General features: G+C 39.2%; 1 protein-coding gene across 16 annotated transcripts in view; it reads right to left on the reverse strand.

Annotated features, from left to right (window-relative positions):
* Positions 1 to 24,582, reverse strand: part of HUWE1 (HECT, UBA and WWE domain containing 1, E3 ubiquitin protein ligase) — a 162,358-nt gene that overhangs the window by 41,990 nt on the left and 95,786 nt on the right. For 14 of the 16 annotated variants that reach the window (XM_013986152.2, XM_005673652.3, XM_013986156.2 and 11 more), the window contains 16 exons: positions 21,733 to 21,827; positions 17,464 to 17,652; positions 15,085 to 15,301; positions 14,093 to 14,215; positions 13,028 to 13,265; positions 12,410 to 12,640; positions 11,074 to 11,196; positions 10,540 to 10,635; positions 9,401 to 9,670; positions 8,257 to 8,409; positions 6,149 to 6,276; positions 5,461 to 5,542; positions 4,627 to 4,803; positions 4,003 to 4,162; positions 3,356 to 3,714; positions 804 to 999 (listed from right to left, as the gene is read on the reverse strand). In XM_013986152.2, coding sequence (XP_013841606.1) covers positions 804 to 999; positions 3,356 to 3,714; positions 4,003 to 4,162; positions 4,627 to 4,803; positions 5,461 to 5,542; positions 6,149 to 6,276; positions 8,257 to 8,409; positions 9,401 to 9,670; positions 10,540 to 10,635; positions 11,074 to 11,196; positions 12,410 to 12,640; positions 13,028 to 13,265; positions 14,093 to 14,215; positions 15,085 to 15,301; positions 17,464 to 17,652; positions 21,733 to 21,827 — 2,837 coding nt within the window. The remainder of the gene's footprint in view (positions 1 to 803; positions 1,000 to 3,355; positions 3,715 to 4,002; positions 4,163 to 4,626; positions 4,804 to 5,460; positions 5,543 to 6,148; positions 6,277 to 8,256; positions 8,410 to 9,400; positions 9,671 to 10,539; positions 10,636 to 11,073; positions 11,197 to 12,409; positions 12,641 to 13,027; positions 13,266 to 14,092; positions 14,216 to 15,084; positions 15,302 to 17,463; positions 17,653 to 21,732; positions 21,828 to 24,582) is intronic. The other 2 variants (XM_021080182.1, XM_021080184.1) reach the window with 1 other exon arrangement.

Genomic DNA, 24,582 nt, shown 5'->3' on the forward strand with positions numbered 1-24,582 from the left:
TACTGTGCTGGGCCAGGGATTAAACCTGTATCCTGGCTCTGCAGAGATGCTGCCGATCCCATTGTGCCATAGTGGGGACCCCCCAAGTATTTTCCTTCGTAACCAGAATACCATAATATCCAAGAAATTTAACATAGATAAAATTACATTATCTAATATATAGTAAGTACTTTAATTTCTTCAACCCCCCTTTGTCTAGATACAGAATCCCATCAAGGTTGGTGGTTTTCTCTCTGGTTACCTTTTATCTAGGAGACGTTTGCATTTCCCCCCCTTTCTTGACAGCAGTATTTTGGAAGAGTCTAGACCAGTTGTTTTATGCAATGTCACACAATTTGCATTTATCTGATTATTTCCTCATAATTAAAGGTCAAACATTTTTGGCAAGAATACCCCAACGATATTATGTACTTTCTATTGCATCACGTAAGTCACATGTCCATTTGTTCCTAAATTATCACTCTATCGATAATTATCACTCTATCTACAGAGATAATAATAGTTCGTAAACTATTCACTGTATTGTGAGCCCTACTGCCACATCAAGATAAGTTCTTTTAAGGCAAGGACTAGATTGAATGAGTCCTTGGCATCTCTAGCAGGAATCATCACAGGGCAAGGAGCAGAGAAGCTACTGAACTACCTATGAAGTAACCCACATGATCAACCAGCAATATCCTAATGTTTGCCTAAGGAGGTTTTCCAAGATATGTGTCTCCTTGCAGAAAATCTTTGGGGTTATACTGCACAATTTTGAGCTACAGACCTCGAAGTCTCAAAGGCCAGGAGAAAGGTAAACCCACCAGTTCCTGAGCCTCGAGGGGCTGGAAGGGCAATGCGGATACAGCAGTTGGCCACTTCTGTGAAAATGTCTGGATTGCGGCATGCGGCTGGCCCAAGGACACGAAGGATATAGTTGATCTCCCGAGAGCCAAGGCTGCCTGATACAACACCAGAGGTAGTGCTCCCAGCTCCACTTGTAGCTGCTGAGCGAACAACCTAGTAAAGAAACAGAGAAGAGTACTGATTAAAGATCACTTTCTAAAGCACAAGGACATTCAAGGAAGAGTTACCAGGATTAAAATACTAACCAAGCTCTGCCTCAAGACAGTGGATGACAGCCTTTGATCTTTGGGAGAAAGATACACTTGGGTCTTTCAAATCCTACTCCTTCCCCATTCAAAAAATGTGGCTTATAAAAAAGTTACAGCATTCAATGTATCCATAAAACTACCAATTATAAGACTAGATGGTATATGATCTTCATAGAAATTGGCAAACCTACACTCCACTATGTAGATCACTGATCATCCATCCGGATTATGGCTCCCAAATTTAAGTGCCAGCTGCTAGTCTTCCCATGCCATCCCTATTTTAAACCAGAATGGTTCAAACTCACCCACTGTATTTTCCAGGATCTATTTCTTTGTGGACTATGTACCTAAAGGTAAACATCTTTTGGACTCTTAATGCTTTTCTTAACAAATCAGCTATGATCTTTAGTTTAGCAATATTAACATCTATATTTTGCTTATCAGGCTGCAATCATAAAATAATTCCGAGTTTTAAAATACAGTCAAGTGTAATTCCACTATAAAGAATGTGTCATAGTTTATTTATTCAGTCCTCTGCTGGATATTAGATCTCTAGTCTTGATATTACAAGCATTTCTACAGTGAACATTTTTGTATATGTACCTCGGCATACTTGACTTTAGTTATCAGATAAATTCTTAGCCATAGAATTTCTAGGTCAAAGGATATCTTAAACTGACAGTACCAAATTGCCCTCCAATGTGGCTGCACCAATTTCCACTCCTACCAAAAGTAAGAGTATGCCTGGTTCTCCACACCCGTACCTGCAACGGATATTATCAAGCATTTACATTTTGCCACTTGATATGTTAAAACTGCCACTGATTTTCCTTTGTTCCCCACACCCCCCAAATAAATTTAAGTTTAGAAATTCTCTGTCATCCAACAAAAAACTCTATTCTTTCCTAGCATTTTTAAAAGCTGTATAAGCTTTAAATGTTTTAAATATATCTGTCTGTATATTGCAGTTTCTTCCCTGCTAGGCTGTCTCCTGACCTTGGATCAGTGTACATGCTGCCTTTAAGAGCCCTCCTTCTTTTGACTTTGCTCATGTCAAGTAAAATCAAAGAGGTTCCTCGGAACTGTCTGAAGAATGTGAGATATATACTCATATATACACAGATGAATAAAGTGGCACCAGATTTCTGGTAAGCAAGGTAAAAAAAATAATTTATACCTTTTGATCCAATTTTTAAGATTCTATAAGAAAAACAATAAAAATGTGACAAAGCTATGCACAAAAATGCAAATAGCAACATGACATATAAATGTGGGAAACAATGTTCCAAGAGAGGAAACTGGAAGTGAAGTCTGGTAATATTCACATGATGATTGTTGACAAAGAACTAGTAGAGGGAAGTGTGTAAAAGTACCAAGGAGAAAAAGCCTTACTAGTAAGATGTTAGCCCCCAACCCCTCTGTTGATGTCTTAATGTTGATGTTATAAAGGTTATTATTTCTCTAATTACTTTATTTCTTCTACGGTTTTATATGTTTCCTAAAATAAACATATTAAACCTCAGTTTTCCCATGTGCACAATGGATATTTGTAAAAAGAGCTTATCACAGTTATAAATATTCCATAAACTTTACTACAGCTGACACCTGAATGGGGAGGTGAGGGGCACAAACCCTCTGTGCTATTGAAAATCCAGGTATAGTTGGCCTTCCACACTTGGAGTTCTATATTCATGGATTCAACCAAATGTGGACTATGTAGTACTACAGAGTTTACTATTGGAAAAAATCTGCATGTAGAAGTAGACCTGGGCAATTCAAACCTTTTTTTGCCAAGAGCCAACTGTACTTTTAGAAGCCTGTTTAGAAAACAGCCTCTTGGGTGAAGTACTCCTACAAGGGAATGAATTTTTTTATTTTTTAGCTTAAAGACTTTAAAAAATTTTATATTGGAGCATAGTTGATTTATAATGTTGTATTAATTTCAGATGTATGGAAATGATCTTTAAAGCATGAACTTGGTAGAAAGTATTCCAGTCCTTTATTAGGAAGTTTTGGTTTAAGAAACTTATATTGCTAGAGAGGACTTTCTAGATAAGAACTATCATTATATTGAATTTAAATTTATTTTTAAATGTTAAGCACCTGAGCAGATAGATGGGACATTTTTGCTGGGCAGAGCATATTATCTATAATACCTAGCTATATACCTGAACAGATACCAGAAGTCTATCTGTTCTGAGACCAAGGAGGACAAAGTAAAATATAAAGCTACACCAGAATTAGACACCAAAAAGACTCACCTTTTCCATGGTATGACGGAGGGTGCAGGGGTCCTCAATGATATGTCTTAAGAGAAGGGTGACCAGGGGAGTAAACCCATTGAAGCCTGAACTCTGGGTCAAATTCAAGATCATGCGGGTACTCTTCAGCTCTGCAAACATCATGGCATATTTGTGGTCTCGGGTGAGCCTCAGGCAGAGGCGAAGGGTGGCATGCAAAGTGTCTGGGTCCACAGGGACTCCTAGCATGCTCACACAGGCCCGGATTAAAACAGTCACCATATCCTCTGTCAGGCCCTGGATCAGTATCTCCCCAATTTTTGTTTCTTCCAGGCTTGTCTCCTTTTCAGTATTTGTACTGTCTAGAGCCAAGGGGGTATCTACAAATGGGAAAGTAAGTGTTCGGACAGTTAGCCTGACATTTCCTCTCATCTGCTCCCTCCTAAGTAACCAAATACTTAGGTCCCATTAAGAGAAACATACCAAAAAACAATGCTAAGACCAGATGAAAAGGGATATAAAAAGGAAGGACTATGTATCTTTAAGTCACCAAGCAATCTGATGGGTAAGAAATTACTCATGATGAAAATGGCCAGAATTTAAGCTATAAAGACATACTAACTTTATGTAAGACACTCCTTGAAAGATTCAAAACTAGAAGTCCATACCATTGGCTTTATTTTCTTTACGTTTGATATCCATTTCTTTGCTTTCTTCCAGTGTCTTCTCTAGTTCCTGTCCATTGCTGTTTTTAGAATTTTTATTCAGCCGTGGTACCCTCAGGAGTGTCAACATCACAGGGCGCCGGTTCCCTGTTTCCTCATTAACCTATGAATTCAAGCAGACAGAAATATCTCTACCAAAAAAAGAGCTGTAAGGGGGGAGTGGACAGGTTGGAACTCCCCCGCAAAATTCTGTAATGGAAGGAACCTTGGCAATTTATCCCATCCTTATCATATATAGAGAGAAAGCCTGAAGGTCACCAGAAGGAAAGTTGTACGTACACACAAGATCCTACTGCAAATTATAAACTTCACAACAGAGCAGACACCATCCCCAACCATTCCCTAATCCTTGACTAAACATTTAAAATCATTTCTGGGTGGAAGAGTATCAAACTGCCACAGCCTCAATGGCCTACCTAATGACTTTAGAAAGATACAGTTCTCTGAAAACTGTATCTCATTTAATAGTGGTAATAGTGGTAACACAGGTCAGGATTGCTAGTTCAGGAAGAAGCAAATGGAAAGGCATACCCAGCCCCTTGCCTTTTCAATCAAGTGAGCTTGTACCTGCACCATTGTAGTGAACTGGACAGTGTATCTTCTTCGGCCTGCAGTGAAACGCACACTTGTCTCTCCAGATTTCCAGGCAGAATCAATAGTGCTGTTGTTGCTTGCACTGTAACTACACCAACGTCCAGAGCGGTCATCAAACCAGCGCCAGTTGTTGTTGTTGGACTGTAGATACTAAATATAAGAGCACAAAGTTTATTTCCTATGAGGTTGACTGTTAGAAAAAAATATTATTTTCATCAGTGTTCATTGCTAAAGCTAAGCCAGGAAGAAGAAATATAATGGACATTTAATGTATTTTGGAAACCAAGAAATAAGTTTTTATATATGTTAATCCTCACATTCTGGAACCTCTCCATAGGCACAGAACACTTTATTACCCTTATTCTGTGATCTACTGCTTTCCTTTTGTTTCCAACTATTTTCCACAAAAGGTAAATGTTTAGATGTACTGGAACAAAATTTCTCTTTCTGAGAAGGTACTGAGATGATACGGCATATATAATTTTCACATAAGGAGCACTTGCTTTTGGAGGAATTGTTGCATACTCAGTCCTTCACATAACAGAAGAGCCACTCCTCCTCTGGACATAGCACATTTCTTTAACATTTACTTCCAGGGTAAATTCTTAGGCCCTATGGCAAGCAGCTCCATAAAAAAATTAATTCTAACTTTCCATTCAGAAGAGGAAACTATCAAGATAAGATGCCTCAAGAGATCTATGCTTTGATCAGAGAACATTTTTTTTTTTGGTACCATATTCTCTTTTGGTCTATTCTTGCCTCAAGATACCAAGTGGTTCTGCTCACCATATACACTATATTACGTACCTTAGTCATTTGGGCTCTCCTTTTTGAGGATATGGCTGTCTTTTCATAGAAGTCAATCAGGAGTAACACTGGGGTGATCCACCTAAAACAGGACAAACGATTTACTCAGGGCAAGCCAGAAACCTGCAGACAACAGGGAAATGTATCTTGATTTCATCAGATACCTCACAATTTTTCTATTTTACAAATTTTATTTTATTTCATTTTTTGTCTTTTTAGAGCTATACCCATGGCACACAGAAGTTCCCAGGCTAGGGGTTGAATCGGAGCTGTAGCTGCTGGCCTACACCACAGCTACAGCATCGTGGGGATCTGAGCCACCACATGTCACGGCAACACTGGTTCCTTAACCCACCGAGTGAGGCCAGGGATTGAACCTGCATCCTCCTAGATACTAGTTAGGCTTGCTAACGCTAAGCCACGACGGGAACTTCTTTTTTTCAAATTTCATGGCTGCACCCATGGCATATGAAGTTTCTAGGCCAGGAACTGAACCCTCGCCCCTGCAGTCGGATTCTTAACTCACCATGCCACAGCAGGAACTCCATCTCACAATTTTCAAACTATAAAAGGTAGCCAAGATTTGTCCCACAGATGCTCCAGAAAAGTGCCTGACTCAAGCCCTAAGCTGAGGGTCTAAGCTTTAGGGCAACAGAAATGAGACCAGGAGAGATACAGGGTAACTCACTTTGGGGTCTGGACTTCCTTTTGTTCCTTGGCGGCCTGTAGGCAGGGCTGAACCACTTCCAAGAGTTTGATTAGGACATTAAGGATGCCACTAGATTCAACCACCCAAGCACATGGTAGTTTCAACTCCTGATTGATCAGAGGACAAAAAAAACAAACAAACAAACAAAAAAAAAACCAAAAAACCAAACACCAACTTTTACTCAGTATCAAGTATTAGCATGGTATAGAACATAAAGGTGAACACTAACAGAATTGGTTGAATTCAAATTCCACTTCCCCCACTTATGAGCTGTGTGATATGAGATGAGTTCCTTAAATTTTCCAGGCCTTGGGTTCTTCATAGGTCAAAGGGAGTAATAATTTCTTTCTTTCTTTCTTTTTTTTTTTTGACTTTTTAGGGCCGCACCTGAGGTATATGGAGATTCCCAGGCTAGGGGTCTAATTGGAGCTATGGCTGCCGGCTTACGCCACAGCCATAGCAATGGGGGACCTGAGCCACAACCTCATGGTTCCTAGTCAGATTTGCTTCCACTGTGCCATGACGGGAACTCCAAGGGAGTAATAATTTCTATACCCAGGGTAAATGTGATGGTGTCCAACATAATGTTTAGTATATTAGTGTGTGCATCATATGGAAACTGTTATTAGTATCCTTAATATCATTAAGAACTGCCATCTAGTCTAGCTGAAAAGCTTCTGATTAGAGAAACTTTATTTTAATAATTTTTATTTACTTTTTTTGTGTCTTTTTAGGGCTGCACCTGTGGCATATGGAAATTCCCAGGCTTAGGGGTCGAATGGGAGCTGCAGCTGCTGGCCTATACCATGGCCACTGCAACACGGGATCAGAGCTGGGTCTGGGACCTACACCACAGCTTGTGGCAACACTGGAACATTAACCTGCTGAGCCACAATAGGAACTCCAAGAGAACCTTTATAATCTTCCAAGGACATTGGAATAATTAAACACAGCAACCAGTTAATGGGTTGCTTTATTACTTAAAGTGTTATTTATTTAACAGGAAATGACTGGAAGTAATTTAAATGCCCAACCGCAGGTAATAACTTAAACGAGGGGATGTCCAAGATGTAATAATATATACATGACATGGGAAAATATTTATAATACCGAGAGAAAAGAATATAAAACTTTTTAAATACAAAGAGTCTGATCTTGTGTTTTTTTTCTTTTTGGCCACACCTGTGGCATGCGGAAGTTCTTGGGCTAGAGATCGAACCTGCGCAACAACAGTGACCCGAGCCACTGCAATGACAACACCAGATCCTTAACCTACTGAGCCACAAGAGAACCCCCAACTATTTAAATGTATATTAAAGACTAGAAGAATATTTAACACTGTCATTTACGATTTTTTTTTAAAAAGGGGGGGTTCATGAGTGGTCATTCTTATGATTTTACTGGGGATCCCCAGCATTCGGTACTTTGCAACCTTTCCCAAAAGTATCTATTCATAAGTGCTATAATAAGAACTACCACTTCCATCACAAAGGAAAGTTCTAAGACTGTAGATACATAGTTTGACACATACTGAACTTAAAACTCCTGAGTTCTATAGTTTACTCCATTAAGTCCAGGTTTTTCAATTAAATAAGAAAGGAACAAGTGAAGAGTAACCTGTTCAAGGTCAATCCCTATGCTTGTTAGAACAAGAACATGTCCTGGCCAAACCAAACTTTACCTCAAATAATCTGCTGACTGACCAGGTAGGAAAGAAGAGATAGAGTCTATATGACACCTACTACCCATTTCCACATCTCTGGCTGCTAGTTAGTTTTCCTCACAGAAGCCAAAAGTATTCCACAACTTAATTGTGATAGTCATTCTAAATACCTTCTTTTAATTGCCACCCCTCAATCCTCTAAGACCCAATTCAATTAATTAAAATTTGTTCTGAGAAACCCTTCTCAGAAATGATGCATATATTGCCCTCCCTGAACTCACATAAAATTGTTTATACCATTCGTGTGGCATGGAATGCTGTATTTTGTACTTTTCTCTCTACCTTCTCCAATTTCTCAAATAGTAGGTGTTTGAAGATTCTTTGATGAATGAATGAATCTCAGGGGCCAAGGTCTAAATCTTACCTCAAAAAGCAGTGTTAAAAGCAAGATTCTAGTAGCCAAATTGGAGGCCTGGGGCAGGGTGGCCATCTGACTGATCCACTCTGACACAGTTTTTGTGTCACTAGTTGTCAGGGGAAGAGCAGCTTTGATCAATACATCAGCAGCTTCCCACACCTAGAAAAGCAAAGAAGTGGCCAAGTCAAATTAACTGTAGATAAAGTATGATGAGGTTTGTCAAAACATTCTCAACCTTGTAAAATACCTCTACCTCTAACACATTCACTGAAGGAAGGTAAGTAAATATTAACATATTTACTCTAGGGATTTAGTGTCTGTATCAAAAGAAGATGTATGCTACTAACGGAGCACCTCTAAAAAATTATTTTCTTAGGTTAGATTACAAGTACTCTAAATTCTAAGTTAAAGGAAATTAATATTTTACACATTTCTGGTGCATAATATAATCAACTCCATAAAGGTTCTACCAACTTAAAATCTTTACTACACATGTCCCAGAATTATTAAAAACAGAAACCCCCCCAAAACCCAGAATGTTAGAAACATTGGTCTTGCTTTAGTATTCATGTTGAAAATTTCTTGTAATGAATTCTATATAACTGGTTTTTCCTATTAAGGTTTTGCACAGTGACCCAAGCAGTAACAACACTGGATCTTTAAACCCCTGCACCACAAGGAAACTCTAAGAGTTATTTCTTATTCTATTTCAACAACTAGCAAACATTAATTTTACAATGAAGAAAATCACTCCTTGAAAAAAGCCTACTCATTAGGAAGGGGACTCACTTGTCAAGATGGTTGTTATACAGAAACAGAGGGGAAAACATTTATTTACTGTTAGTCCAGAGGGCCTAATATGGCTCAAGAGATACATTTTGGACATTTTAGATGAATCTAATAAGAGTTATGTAGAAAAAAAAAGGAGCTTTGATTTTTCCTTCCAAAGATTTTTTTTTTTTGGTAAAGTAGTTAATTCATGTTTTCTAGGAAACAAGAAAGAGTTAGATAACCAGATCTATAGAATTCCAAGAAATGCATCCACATTGGATAAAATGCAAACACTGATTTCAAAAAATAAATCAGGCTTTGATAGACAGTAGGGAAACCATTTTATATACTCACTTCTTCTGGCCTCTGGAGAACTTACCTGATTAACTACTTGCTTCAGAATCATGTCTCGATAGTCTGCTCCATTACGTTTGATTGCTGTCATGATCAGATCACACACTCGGTACACTGTGTCTGGGAGCTCATCAAGAAGGTGGAAGCAGCCTGGCAACATGGTATCTGTGAAAGTGTGGAGCTCATCTTGCTCCAATGGATCAGCATCCTGGAACTTCTCTAGACATTTAGCCTCTTCCTCTTCCTGCTTTTCCCGAGCTTTTCGTTCCTCCTCCTCCTTCCGGCAAGCAACTTCCTGGAGGCAGGGAAAGAAAAATGATAGTATTTAGGAGAGTTGAAGGAAGGAAGTGAGAAGACTCTAAGAATATATTTGCCGGGAGTTCCCATCGTGGCGCAGTGGTTAACGAATCCGACTAGGAACCATGAAGTTGCGGGTTCGATCCCTGCCCTTGCTCAGTGGGTTAAGGATCTGGCGTTGCCGTGAGCTGTGGTGTATAGGTCGCAGATGTCGATCAGATCCCACATTGCTGTGGCTCTGGTGTAGGCTGGCAGCTACAGCTCCGATTAGACCCCTAGCTTGGGAACCTCCCATATGCCGCGGGAGCGGCCCAAGAAATGGCAAAAAGACAAAAAAAAAAAAAAAAAAAGAATATATTTGCCCTACCATATGAATATTCTCCACCTTCTCTTCAAGTAGGTGATACATTCATTAGGGTGTGGCAACGAGTATGAGGGCAGCTATACAGGCTAAAGCAAGACAGGGGAAGAACGCTGCCAATCCTCAAAGCATTGGCAACTTATTTGCATCATCCTACATCACCTCCCACAAAATCATTTGTAGACACTGTCCTGCATTCTCTTCCAGTATGGTAAACTGAAGTGATTATTACCTAGGAAAAGACAGACATATTTGACCTAATGGGCACTACCAAGTACATTTTGGGCCTCTTATTTGATAGTAAATACCAATGCTTTACCTGTTTCACTTAAAGCTTCAGGTCAATACAATGCAGATTAGTGATGGCAAGGTTGGGATGAATGAGCACTCTCATGTCTTTGTTTAGACTTTAAATCCACCAATCATTTTGTAGTAGTAGCAGAATGTTCGTAGAAATACTAAGATTAATGTGTCAGACCCTCTTGGATGCCCCATTTCCTAGTTACCTCAGGTGATTCTGCCCTTTGATCCATTGGGATATCCTGTCCCAGAGACATGGCAATTGCTCTCATCATCTGGTCTTCTTCGGACATACTCAGATCCTAAAGAGCAACAACAGAAAAATCCAGCAATTACACACACCTCATAAGGAATCAGACATCCTGTGCTCAAGCTTTAGAGAGGAAGAGAAGGGGGTCTGAATGCCTCTCCCTAGAGTCAAACTCAATTAGGCTTACCTCGTCATTACAAGGATAAGAAGGAAAAATCACCATGAAATTAAATATAGGAAAGGAGCTTCAATGTAACCACCTATTCTGCATCTCAGAAAAGAACCTCTCCAATCACTTTCTGACTGTGGATAATTTATCATCTTCGGCAAAAGTCTAGTAATTTGCACAGTTGAGAGATAGGAAACTTCTGCTTCTTATATTCTAGAGCTATGACGGTTAGCACATACAGAAAATATTGACATAGAGAAGTAAAGCACATCAGTAGCCAAACCAATGCCCTGAGAGATTAAAGCCCCTGAGCCAACTCACCCTAACAACTCCTCCCATGATCGGGGGAGGGTGGGTTAGAAGGTACTCTGTGGCCTGCTCCATGGTGCTGGTGTTCAACAGGGCCTCCATGGCATGTTCCCTTGTGAAGCCCATGTCCATGAGCTACAAAAAGAATGCAGGATCTCAAAACCATGGTAAAAGAGAAATCCAAATCCAAACATTTTAAAAGGAATCCTTGAAAGGTGGAAACAAATTTTCCTAACTTCTTACTGAGAACATTTACCAAGCTAAGGGATTTAGATAACATGAATGATCTTTTCTCCCTGGTGCTTCCATACCATTTCAACAGAACTACACATTGAGGCAAGGAGCCAAGGTGATTCTAAATTCTATCCTTTAAGAAAATTCAGCTAGATGATTATTATCAAGATTACTCTAATTCAAAGACTGATATTCACACACAGAGCAAAAACAAGTCCTACTTTTCTTGACCAACTGGCAACAAAACAAGAGCCTGAAAAACTGACCCAGAAAATATACAACTAGGAAATCATCATGAGATGCACAGAAAGATATGTACCAAAATCACCCCCACACACCACAGCTTTACAACATCAAATAACAAGAACACCAACATGTCCAGAAATAAAAGAATGACTAAGTAAAAAAGACCTATTTTCTTAATGATAATAGTATAGGATTATATACTGGATGATGTTAACGATGTAAAAATATGGCATAGAACTAAGTGATGAAAAAGGACACAATGACTATCTTATTTTGGTGTATTTCTAAATTTTCTTCAACTGAACATTAAAATGTGACATGTATATAGAAGACATGTTTGATCAGGACTCTAGATGTAAAGAAAATACATGAACGTACACAGAAATTCCTGGAGGAATATGCTAGATGCTTTTGAGATTGAAATGTTAGGATCATAAGTGCTTCCTCCCCACTTCTAGTCTCCAATTTATTTTTATTTAAAAATGAAAACAATGAATAAGATTTCAGAAAGCTCCTGCTGGGAAATAAATCTGGGTTACAATATCCTTTTTCTCTTAATAGGTTAATCGGAAAGAAGTTGAGGATTGTTTGCCTCTAAAGAACATGGCAGCTGAAGCCTATTGAGAAAACTGTAAAAGAGCTCCAATACTAAGCATGCTAGGGAGGACACAAATCTTTTACCTATTAGGAGTACTGGGACTTCACACCAGCTTTCTCAGGAGAAGAAAATAAACACTAAAAGAGGCAGCAAATTTAAATCTATCCCCTGACTAACAGGACTATGTACTTAGAAACTCAGAAACCCCACAAGCAATGCACTCCATCAGGTGCAAAGTCTGGGCCCTGGAGTGTGAGGCTTGAACCCCACCTGTTGTAGTTGTTGCTGGTTGACTTGTGGTTCCCGGCGAGAGCCACCTTCCTCTTGTCCTGTATCCTCTTCTCCTCGAGACCCCTCCTTCTCTTTGCTCAGTCTCTCTCGAATCACAGGTTCTCCTCGGAGGATGTGGCATAGGATGGCCAGCATGGATTCAGCCATCCGCCCACCATACACTTTCAAGGGTTTCCGGTTCCACAGGTTCTTGATGCAAGTAAAAGCTGCCTATAAGTCATTTAAAAAGCTGTGTGAAGATCATTTTGTCTCAACTCAAAGCCCCATGAAGAATAAGTCGAAGACCTACGAGATGGTCCTTCTACTAATCCATTAGTACAAACAACAAAATCCTAGTTAGTACTGAGGGGGCTCGAGGAAGCACAGAGAAGGGGCATTTAACCCCACCTAGAGGTAACCAATCTGAAGTTTACAGCCCAAATGTTTACACCACAGAAAATTATAAGTGGTCTTGAGACCATTCTGCACAAGGTAGTGCAGAATACAGTGGGAGGAAGATCCACGGGTTCTCCAACAATCAAGTTATTTCACTAAGGAGAACAAAACAAAGTAGAAACTACCTAGTTGGCTCTTGGTTTTTGAATGCTGAATACTCACTTTCTGAGTTACCACAAGGAAACGGAGGGCACTGAATTGTGGAAAGTTCTGAACACCTCCAGGCAATTTGGCAGGCAGAGAATGCGGAGATTCAAGCACCGTGGTGGGATTCACCATCTTCTCCACCAACATTAGCCAGGCATCCAGGAATTCTCCTGTACCATCAGGTAAGTCTGAATGTTCTAATCCTTCAGCAACAGGAACTTTGCCACCCATGGACAGAGCCCAATTGAAAGTTCTAAATTCAAATAAGAGAAAGTGTAGAGGTAGAATATTAGTATTTTAGATTGAGGTGAGGGAAGAGAAAGATAGGAACACATTAAAAAAATTCCCAAGTCCCTCCTGGAGCTGTTACTTCAGTCTGTCCAATATTTATTAGCTTTACCTTTAAAAAAAAATCTGAAGTACAGTTGATTTACAATGTTGTGTTAGTTTCAGGTATACAGCAAAGTGATTCAATTCTCTCTCTCTAGAATATATATATACACATATATGTATTCCTCTCCATTATAGGTTATTACAAAAGATAGTGAATATAGAGCTTTACCTTTTATTTGGGTTTTTATTCCAGCTTTGCCAATATATTATTGACATATAACATGTGTAAGCATATCTAAGTTTAAGGTGCATGAAGTGATAATTTGTTATATACATATATGGCAAAATTATTACTACTTCTACCTTTACTTTTTAAAGCCAAAAACAAAAAACCCAAAGTGAAGCATAGCTTAGAATTTTCTGACCAAAAGCATAAAAATTCTCACATTCAGATAAGTAGTAGAAAACGATGTCTAATAGAAAAATATGTATCAGGCATTGAATACCAACTTAAGAGAAAAGGAGGCCCTTACAAACATGTCTAGGACAGGCGAAATCCCTCCCTCCAGGAAAATGGAGATGTATATATACAGTTAGTCCCTTAAACATGAGAGGGTACAATCAATGGCTGTCTCTATATATTCCACTGTCACAGGATAGGTGGCTTAAAAAGTTGTGGGCTTCTAAGGTACACAGAAAAGACCAAACTCGAAGCAATGCTTCTCTATGAAGCAACATGATTCTTACTCAAAAAGAGCATTGTGGCCTCCAGAACAGAGAAATTTCTGTAGCATGAGGTGGTAGGGATATTTCCTCTCATCAAACAGCATTGGGGATGTAAAACCAACTGAGCAGATGAAGAATGTTAGCCTGAAAGAAAAAAGCAAAAATCAGACACAACTTAGAATAGATTTACAAGGAGATCCTACTGAGTAGCATTGAGAACTATGTCTAGATACTCATACTGCAACAGAACAAAGGGTGGGGGAAAAATGTATACATGTAAGGATAACTTGATCCCCTTGCTGTACAGTGGGAAAAAAAATAAATAAATAAGGAAAAAAAATTTAACCTTCTCTGAAGAGACACAGAAGCAATGGGAAATTCAAGTAGTAGAAGTCAAGAGTAAAATTTAACACTGCACTCAAGTTACTAGCAGATTGACTAGAATACAGGTGGGTGACTAGTTTGGATATTAAAATTTCTAAGGCAAAAAAGGGTGACAGTTCCTACCTACTACAAAATACAAGGTTACTGGAATGCAGTTTGATTACAAATGCATTTTATTTATTTATTTATTTGTCTGTCTCTTTGCCATTTCTTGGGCTGCTCCCACGGCACATGGAGATTCCCAGACTAGGGGTCTAATCGGAGCTGTAGCTGCCAGCCTACGCCAGAGCCACAGCAACGCGGGATCTGAGCCACATCTGCGACCTACACCACAGCTGACGGCAACACCAGATCCTTAACCCACTGAGCAAGGGCAGGGATCGAACCCGCAACCTCATGGTTCCTAGTCGGATTCGTTAACCACTGCGCCACGACAGGAACTCCACAAATGCATTTTAAAATCTCTTTATTTTAGACCAAGTAGAACCAAAACAAGTACCTTAACCTATATTTGGGGTATAGATATCTAGTAAAACAAGGGACCTCTAAGTCCTCCAATTCAGTGGCTTACTCTACATTCAAGTAGAGAAGGAACCAGTTAGCTATTTCATCTCAAGCAGAAATCTCACCTGAAGCGCGGAGTAGGTGTATATGGTGGAGGCTGCCAAGATAAGCCCTTTGTGAGGAGCTTAGTGAGGGCTGAGGCTGTTGATCGGGCAGCAGGTGTTGGTGCTGTGGTGGTGCTGGCAGCATGATGGCTCCTTCTCTGGCGGACAGGAGACCCCACACAAAGTTTAACAAGGAGTCCAAATAGTTCAGCAAGTGCTCTGCCTAACCTGGAGGAAGCTGGAATCCAAAAGTAAGAATAAGGCTGTATAGTATTTTCAGAATGGTTTCATTATAACAGACACGTTACTGTTAATACATTTTAATGACTGACGACTCCCCTCTCCTACAACATTCAATGAAACACCTCGATTTGTCTCTACATATGATAATCTGAAAAAGAAGTTCCACAGGGAATAAACGCCTCTTGAGGGCAAGAGGCAGAGATGTATGCTGGCACTCAATATATAATAAATATGAAAGACAAACAAGATAAGCATTCACACTGTTTGAGGAGGTATAAATTGAAACCACCTTTGTAGAAAGCAATACACAATATAAACTAGTTAATAAGTACATGATACGTCTATGTGTTGAATTACTGAGTCACTTAAAATGCCTACAGAGAACTTTTAAAATGGCAAAAATGTTAACACTTCAGACCAGAAAAGAACTTCTCATATATATTAATGGTGTTTTATCTCAACATTAAATGTATGGTCCCCAAAGGAGAAAAAATTGTTAGCATAAAAATTTAAAAAGTGGCCTTCTTACAAAAATTTTATAAGGTGTTAGGTAGATTATAAGCACTTCCAATGTTCATTTGTAGGAAGCTTTTTAGTATGTATTACTGAACCAAAAGAAGTAGAATCCAAATAAATACATGTACAAGGAAATGTATAGAAAAAGGGGAAGAAACTATTTCTAAATATATGAGTGTTTCCTTGCTTTGCTTAAAACATCTCTCTGTACTTTTTCTACAATAAATATTACTCTTAAAATCACAAAATGCTCACTGTATTTCTGAAATAAATATTATTTCATCATGATCTACAGATAAAGACTAGTTTTAAATCAAAGTACTTCTCTTATTTATATACAGGTACATGTTTTATATACATGAACCCAATGTGAAAAAATACGTTCTACTTGAGCTGATGTCACATATTACACCCAAAAAACTTAGTTAAGCTCTGAGGTATATAGAATAATAAGAAAGGAACAGGTTTTCCTTCTTCTTAATCCATTCAAATTAAGATCTCCTAATCCTAATGAGGGAACAGCCTACAGACACTTGCACTGCCTGGCTGGAATCTGGGTATGCCTAGACTGAGAGTTTAATGCATCTAAAAATAACATTTAAGTTTTATACTTTTCCACCACTGACCACAGGTAAATAGACAGCCAATTTAGTAGTAAAAGGTAGCTAAGAAGGATGAAAGAGAAAGAAGGCCAGTAACCAGAAACAGACATCAAAAGCACGGGCTGGGCCTACAGAAACCTCATTAACATTCCAAGGTCATAGAGCATCTTCTTGGATGGTCAATTTCCCTTCAGTTTGGGGAAAATGGCAGTAGACTTTCAAATTAAAACACAAGGAGAAGAATAAAAGAAATCAGAACAGGACATAAAATTCAAGGTGGTTGTAAGTAACAAGTGGAAACACCAAAGGCCATGTTTTGCTTGCTTTTGGGGGCAGAGCTCCTGATTCTCAGGAATTGTCTTCATTTTCCTCTAGATTAAGGTATCAGAAAGTGGCAAATATCAAAAAACATACAAAATAGGTTTCCCAAATACTAATATTACATGAAGGGGCAAATGATGGCAAAGACAGATCAATGCACATCCTCACTGTGGTCTTGTATCATGTTAATGCAGTCTCCAGAGAGCTGCCAAAGTAACTAGTAAAATATCAATCAGCTGTGTCACCTGCCTGCTACGTTTAAGGGAGAGAGAAAGGAAGAGGAGGCTGAGTACAGTAGTCAGACAGATAACAGGAGAGAAGGACTTAATACCACAAAAGCCAAGAAGAGTATTTCAAGAAGGAGGAGAAGGTAGGTCAACCATCAGCCCTCAGACAAGTGAGAAGAGAAATGAAAAGTATCCAATGGACTTAGGAACAAAGAGACAAGTGATACCTTGGTGAGACATTTGAGGGGAATGGTAGGAGCAGAAGCCATCTGCAGTAGTAGAAGAGGCAGTAGAAAGGAAAGGAGGGGTAGACCTGCCTTTCAGAAAGCGATTCTCTCGTCTCTGTATCCCTGACAGTTAGTATAAGCCTGTCACATAGCAGATACCTGAAAACGAGCTAGTTAAGTTTAAAACTTCCTTAAAGCCATACCAACTCAATCGGTATGAAGACTGATTAAGGCTCTAAAAGACAGTGGAACAGAATTACTCACCTGATAATAATGGCTTGATTTGCTTGATTCTGGCAGCCATGGCAGGTGTGATTTTAGATTTGCCCTTAGAGTCTGAAGCAGGTTCATCTGTCTCCATAGGAGCCAGTGTGTCACCATCAAGCCCAATGCCTTCCAACAAGCCTTGGGTAGAAGCATCCATACTTCCAGCGGTTCCATCCTGTTCCCCATCTGCAGACATAAGAGGGGAGCAGTAAGACCACGTTGAACCAGCACTTACCTGGTTCCATTTTCTCAAGAATCCCAAGAAAGAGCTACCTGTAGTATAGTGCTTATTACTCTTTAAATGTCCACAACTTCCTAAATCTTAACCCCCCCCAAAAAAAAACCCCCAAAAAACTGTACTGTTGGAGTTCCTGCCATGCTGCAGTAGGTTAAGAATCTGACTGTAGGGGCTCAAGTTGTTGCGGAAGTTTGGGTTCAATCCCCAGTCTGGCGCAGTGGGTTAAATGATCCAGTGTCTCCACAGCTACGTCCTGGATTCAATCCCTGACTGGGGAACTTCCCATATGCCATGGGTGCTACCATAAAAAAACAAAAAAACAAAAAGCATACAACTGTACTGATAAGCTTCTCTCCCTGGATTCCTTCTAAGTAGCTAACACTGACACTTTCCCATGAGAGCATATGAAGTCTTAATCCAGTGCTACCTTGGAAGACTATAGGTACACTGCATGATTCAGGAACTTCACATAGACTATAATGTGCACAGTGATCCCACACTCTCAAGGTGCATGCCCTTCTAGAATTTTATAGCTTATTAATAAACTCAAATCATACATCACAGATTACCACTGGAAAAACACTTCCTAGAATTTAAGATTTTTGTTTATGAATGTTGAGATGTGTCTTTTATTATTATTTTTGGCATAGTGCTCTGAGACCTAAGAATCAGCATTAGGAAAACTACAAAACACTTCCAAGTTTTCTTTGTAATATTATGGAAAAACTGTGGAAATGGAGTAATCTTTGTTAAGTGTGTGAAAGAAACGCTAGGGAAAAAAAACTGAGTTGTTATGCAAGGCAACTCTTTGACCATGAGTCCAATTTTTTTCTGGGTTCGTTGTAAAACCAAGATTTTATTCTTTCCTTGAATACTTTGACAAAATTTGAGATTCTAAAGTTTTTTAGTGTATTATCTTCAAAATTAACTTTGCCAGAGGTTTGTATATATTATCTCCCCTTTCCCCACAATACAATAACTAGATGTCATGTAAGTCCTTACTTGTTTCATAAATTATCTCTGCTTTCTTTCTTTCTTAGATCCTTAACCCACTGAGCAAGGCCAGGGATCGAACCTGCTTCCTCATGGACGCCAGTCAGATTTGGTAACCACTGAGCAACAACAGAACTCCAGCCACAACAGGAACTCCTCTGCTTTAAGTTCCTTAGCATTTTCTCTATCTATGGTAATCTCACAGTACAATTTCAAAGTTTAAACATATTTGATAGTTTTTAATACACAGAATGATCTTTACTATTTTCTTAATAATTTCGTCAAATTTATTTTCTCCCTGAGGCAGAGTATAGGACAAAAAACTTTCTAGAAAAGCTGGTCTTACTAATTTTAGGTTTATTGCAGTAGAGCCAGAAGACTGTATAATTTCTGCTTATTGCAATTTGGAACTTCTTTTGTAGTATAATATAAAAGTTACTTTCTAAAATGGCACTGTCCAATAGAAATATAATGTGAACAACATCTGAGCTTGGCTAGGGAACGAAACTGTGCCACCTCAGAGACAATGCTGGATTCTTTTTTTTTTTTTTTTTTTTTTGGTCTTTTTGTTGTTGTTGCTATTTCTTGGGCCGCTCCCGCGGCATATGGAGGTTCCCAGGCTAGGGGTTGAATCAGAGCTATAGCCACCGGCCTACACCAGAGCCACAGCAACGCGGGATCCGAGCCGCGTCTGCAACCTACACCACAGCTCACGGCAACGCCAGATCGTTAACCCACTGAGCAAGGGCAGGGACCGAACCCGCAACCTCATGGTTCCTGGTAGGATTCGTTAACCACTGCGCCACGACGGGAACTCCACAACGCTGGATTCTTAACCTGCTGTACCACAGTGGGAACTCCAAAAGCTTAATTTTTAGTAATACACTACTTAACCCAATATAATAAAAATTGTTACTTCAACATGTAATCAAATATAAAAATATTTAGATATTTATGTAATTATTAAAAAAGGAGATATCTCTTTTAACACATCTGAATTCAATTTTCATTAATTGATCTATATTTCATGTAATTTACTGGAAAAAAAAGATTCACATACCTAAGTTGTACATACTTAAGTCTTCCAACAACTGAATAAAGTAATAATTGTTATATTTAAATTAATAAGAATTAAAAGTTCTGTTTTCTCTGTCCAACCTATGACTTCATCTTAACTACATATCTGCAACAATTCTATTTCCAAATAAGATCACATTCTCAGGTGCTAGGAGATTAGTACTCCAACATATAATTGTGTGTGTGTGTGTGTGTGTGTGTCAGGGGAACCACACAATTCCACCCATAATACACTCCCCTTAATAAGGGGCTGGGGAGAAGGAGGGAGAGAGAGAGAAAGCATGAGTGAGAGCATGCACATGGAAAGGAGGAATGAAAGAAATTTTTTTTTTAATTTTTTTTTTTGCTTTTTAGGGCTGTAGCTGAGGCATATGGAGGTTTCTAGGCTAGGGGTTGAATTGGAGCTGTAGCCACTGGTCTATGCCACACCCACAGCGACAGGGGATCCGAGCATTGTCTGCAACCTTCATCACAGCTCACGACAAGGCTGGATCTTAACCTACTGAGAGAGGCCAGGGACCGAACCTGCATCCTCATAGATCCTAGTCAGGTTTGTTAACCACTGAGCCATGAAGGAAATGCCTATTTTGGTTTTTTAGAGTTGCACTAGCCACATTACGAGTAGTCAACAGTCACACATGGCTAGTGGTCACCAAATTGAACACCTGTGGTTCTAAAGTGATCCACAGCCACTTAGAATGGTAATTTACCATATTTAACCTAAGAAATTAAGGTTCTGAAAAATAAGCATATAAAAATTAAAGTCCTGGAGTTCCCGTCGTGACGCAGTGGTTAACGAATCCAACTAGGAACCATGAGGTTGCGGGTTCGGTCCCTGCCCTTGCTCAGTGGGTTAATGATCCAGCATTGCCGTGAGCCGTGGTGTAGGTTGCAGATGTGGCTCGGATCCCAGGTTGCTGTGGCTCTGGCATAGGCCGGTGGCTACAGCTCCGACTGGACCCCTAGCCTGGGAACCTCCATATGCCGCGGGAGCGGCCCAAGAAATAGCAAAAAGACAAAGTAAATAAATAAAAAAAAAGATAAAAATTAAAGTCCCATCATACACTTTGATAAAGCAATTTCTAATTTTTTTTTTTTTTTTTGGCCATGCCTGCAGTATGTGGAAGTTCTTGGGCCAGGGACCGAACCTGAGACATTGCAGTGACCTGAGCCACTGCAGTGACAACACTGGATCCTTAACCTGCAGCACCACAAGATAATTCCTAAGAATCAATCTTATATTTGCATAAAACTACATACAAAGATGTTAATTTTCCAATATAGTACATTAGAAACTTAATAGTGAATGGTTAATTCATGGTACATTTACATGGCACTTAATGTTAATGGAAAAAAGATCTATGAAGTATTTTATCTATGACAATCACAACAATGTTAATAAAACATATCCTCAGGGGAAAAGATTAGGTAGACACTTCTGAAATATTTTTTGTAGTACAAACATGGGTGATTCTTCTTTCTACTACTACATTTCCTAATTTTTATCATTGTATTTTTAATAGAGAAAATAAATGAAAATAGTTTAACATAAATAATTAAAAACTAATGAAAGAGGAGTTACCATCGTGGTGCAGCGGAAATATATCCGACTAGGAAACATGAGGTTGCGGGTTCGATCCCTGGCATCGCTCAGTGGGTTAAGGATCTGGTGTTGCTGTGAACTCTGGGTCGCAGACGCGGCTCAGATCTGGAGTTGCTGTGGCTCTGGTGTATGCTGGCAGCAACAGCTCCAATTGGACCCCTGGCCTGGGAACCTCCATGTGCCGCAGGTGCGGCCCTAAAAAGACAAAAAACAAAACAAAACAAACAAACGAAAACAACTAATGAACAGAAAAAAGAAGACTACAGACGATAGAGCTAACTAAAATTTCACAGCAGACCTGTAAAGACACAGAGACAGAACTTAAATGGCTAGGATTTTGGTTTCTTGGAGTTACCTGATCTTTTTCCGCCCTGGGTCGTACCTGCCTTCTCATCCTTTGGAACAAGTTTCTGCATGTCCGCCTGACCAAATTCACACCCAGATGGTAGGCTGCAAGGAGAGAAACAGTGAGCAAAAAAAAATCCCTGACAGCTGTCTTTTTTTTTTGGATTATACTATTTCCCTTTTTAATAAATTTTCACATATTATAAAGATGGCTATTTGCATGTATGTTTTTTTTTTCTACCCTCCACCCCAGGTCTAGTGATTGGTAATTTTTTTTTTAAATATTTTTTTTTTATTTTCCCACTGTACAGCAAGGGGGTCAGGTTATCCTTACATGTATACATTACAATTACATTTTTCCCCCACCCTTTCTTCTGTTGCAACATGAGTATCTAGACAAAGTTCTCAATGCTATTCAGCACGATCTCCTTGTAAATCTATTCTAAGTTGTGTCTGATAAGCCCAAGCTCCCGATCCCTCCCACTCCCTCCCCCTCCCATCAGGAAGCCACAAGTCTCTTCTCCAAGTCCAAGATTTTCTTTTCTGAGGAGATGTTCATTTGTGCTGGATATTAGATTCCAGTTACAAGTGATATCATATGGTATTTGTCTTTGTCTTTCTGGCTCATTTCACTCAGGATGAGATTCTCTAGTTCCATCCATGTTGCTGCAAATGGCATTATGTCATTCTTTGTTATGGCTGAGTAGTATTCCATTGTGTATATATACCACATCTTCCGAATCCAATCCTCTGTCAATGGACATTTGGGTTGTTTCCATGTCCTGGCTATTGTGAATAGTGCTGCAATGAACATGCGGGTGCATGTGTCTCTTTTAAGTAGAGTTTTCTTCGGATAGATGCCCAAGAGTGGGATTGCGGGGTCGTATGTATAGATTTCTAAGGTATCTCCAAACTGTTCTCCATAGTGGCAGTACCAGTTGACATTCCCACCAGCAGTGCAGGAGGGTTCCCTTTTCTCCACAACCCCTCCAGCACTTGTTATTTGTGGATTTATGAATGATGGCCATTCTGACTGGTGGGAGGTGATATCTCATGGTAGGTTTGATTTGCATTTCTCTTATAATCAGTGATGTTGAGCATTTTTTCATGTGTTTGTTGGCCATCTGTATATCTTCTTTGGAGAACAGTCTATTCAGGTCTTCTGCCCATTTTTCCATTGATTGATTGGTTTTTTTGCTGTTGGGTTGTATAAGTTGCTTATATATTCTAGAGATTAAGCCCTTGTCAGTTGCATCATTTGAAACTGTTTTCTCCCATTCTGTAAGTTGTCTTTTTGTTTTCTTGTTGGTTTCCTTTGCTGTGCAAAAGCTTGTCACTTTGATTAGGTCCCATGGGTTTATTTTTGCTCTCATTTCTGTTGCTTTGGGAGACTGACCTGAGAAAATATTCATGATGTTGATGTCAGAGAGTGTTTTGCCTATGTTCTCTTCTAGGAGTTTGATGGTGTCCTGTCGTATATTTTAAGTCTTTCAGCCATTTGGAGTTTGTTTTTGTGCATGGTGTGAGGGTGTGTTCTAGTTTCATTGCTTTGCATACAGCTGTCCAGGTTTCCCAGCAATGCTTGCTGAATAGACTTTCCTTTTCCCATTTTATGTTCTTGCCTCCCTTGTCAAAGATTAATTGACCATAGGTGTCAGGGTTTATTTCTGGGTTCTCTCTTCTGTTCCATTGGTCTGTCTGTCTGTTTTGATACCAGTACCACCCTGTTTTGATGACTGTGGCTTTGTAGTATTTCTTGAAGTCTGGGAGAGTTATGCCTCCTGCTTGGTTTTTGTTTCTCAGGATTCCTCTGGCGATTCTGGGTCTTTTGTTGTTCCATATAAATGTTTGGATTGTTTGTTCTAGTTCTGTGAAAAATGTCATGGGTAATTTGATAGGGATTGCATTGAATTTGTAGATTGCTTTGGGTAGGATGGCCATTTTTACAATATTGATTTTCCCAATCCAGGAACATGGAATATCTTTCCATTTCTTTATATCTTCTTTGATTTCTTTGATGAAAGTTTTATAGTTCTCGGCATATAGGTCCTTTACCTCCTTGGTCAGGTGTATTCCGAGGTATTTGATTTTGTGAGGTACAATTTTAAAAGGTATCGTATTTTTGTATTCCTTTTCTAATGTTTCATTGCTGGTATACAGAAATGCGACTGACTTCTGAATGTTAATCTTATATCCTGCTACTTTGCTGAATTTATTAATCAGTTCAAGGAGTTTTGGGGTTGAGTCCTTAGGGTTTTCTATGTATAGTATCATGTCATCTGCATACAGTGACAGTTTGATCTCTTCTCTTCCTATATGGATGCCTTTTATTTCTTTTGTTTGTCTAATTGCTGTGGCTAGGACTTCCAAAACTATGTTGAAGAGCAGTGGTGAGAGTGGGCATCCCTGTCTTGTTCCAGATTTGAGTGAGAAGGCTTTCAGTTTTTCCCCATTGAGGATTATATTTGCTGTGGGTTTATCATAAATGGCTTTGATTATATTCAGGAATGTTCCCTCTATACCCACTTTGGCAAGGGTCTTGATCGTGAATGGATGTTGAACTTTGTCAAATGCTTTTTCTGCGTCTATTGAGATGATCATATGATTTTTGACTTTTTTTTTGTTAATGTGGTGTATGATGCTGATTGATTTGCGTATGTTGAACCATCCTTGTGAACCTGGGATGAACCCAACCTGGTCATGGTGTATAATTTTTTTGGTATGTTGTTGGATTCGGTTGGCTAAGATTTTGTTGAGAATTTTTGCATCTATATTCATCAATGATGTTGGGCGATAGTTTTCTTTTTTGGTGGTATCTCTGCCTGGTTTTGGAATGAGGGTGATGGTGGCCTCATAGAAT

This window comes from Sus scrofa, chromosome X (genome assembly GCF_000003025.6).
Source record: "Sus scrofa isolate TJ Tabasco breed Duroc chromosome X, Sscrofa11.1, whole genome shotgun sequence".
NCBI classification, from domain to species: domain Eukaryota; kingdom Metazoa; phylum Chordata; class Mammalia; order Artiodactyla; family Suidae; genus Sus; species Sus scrofa.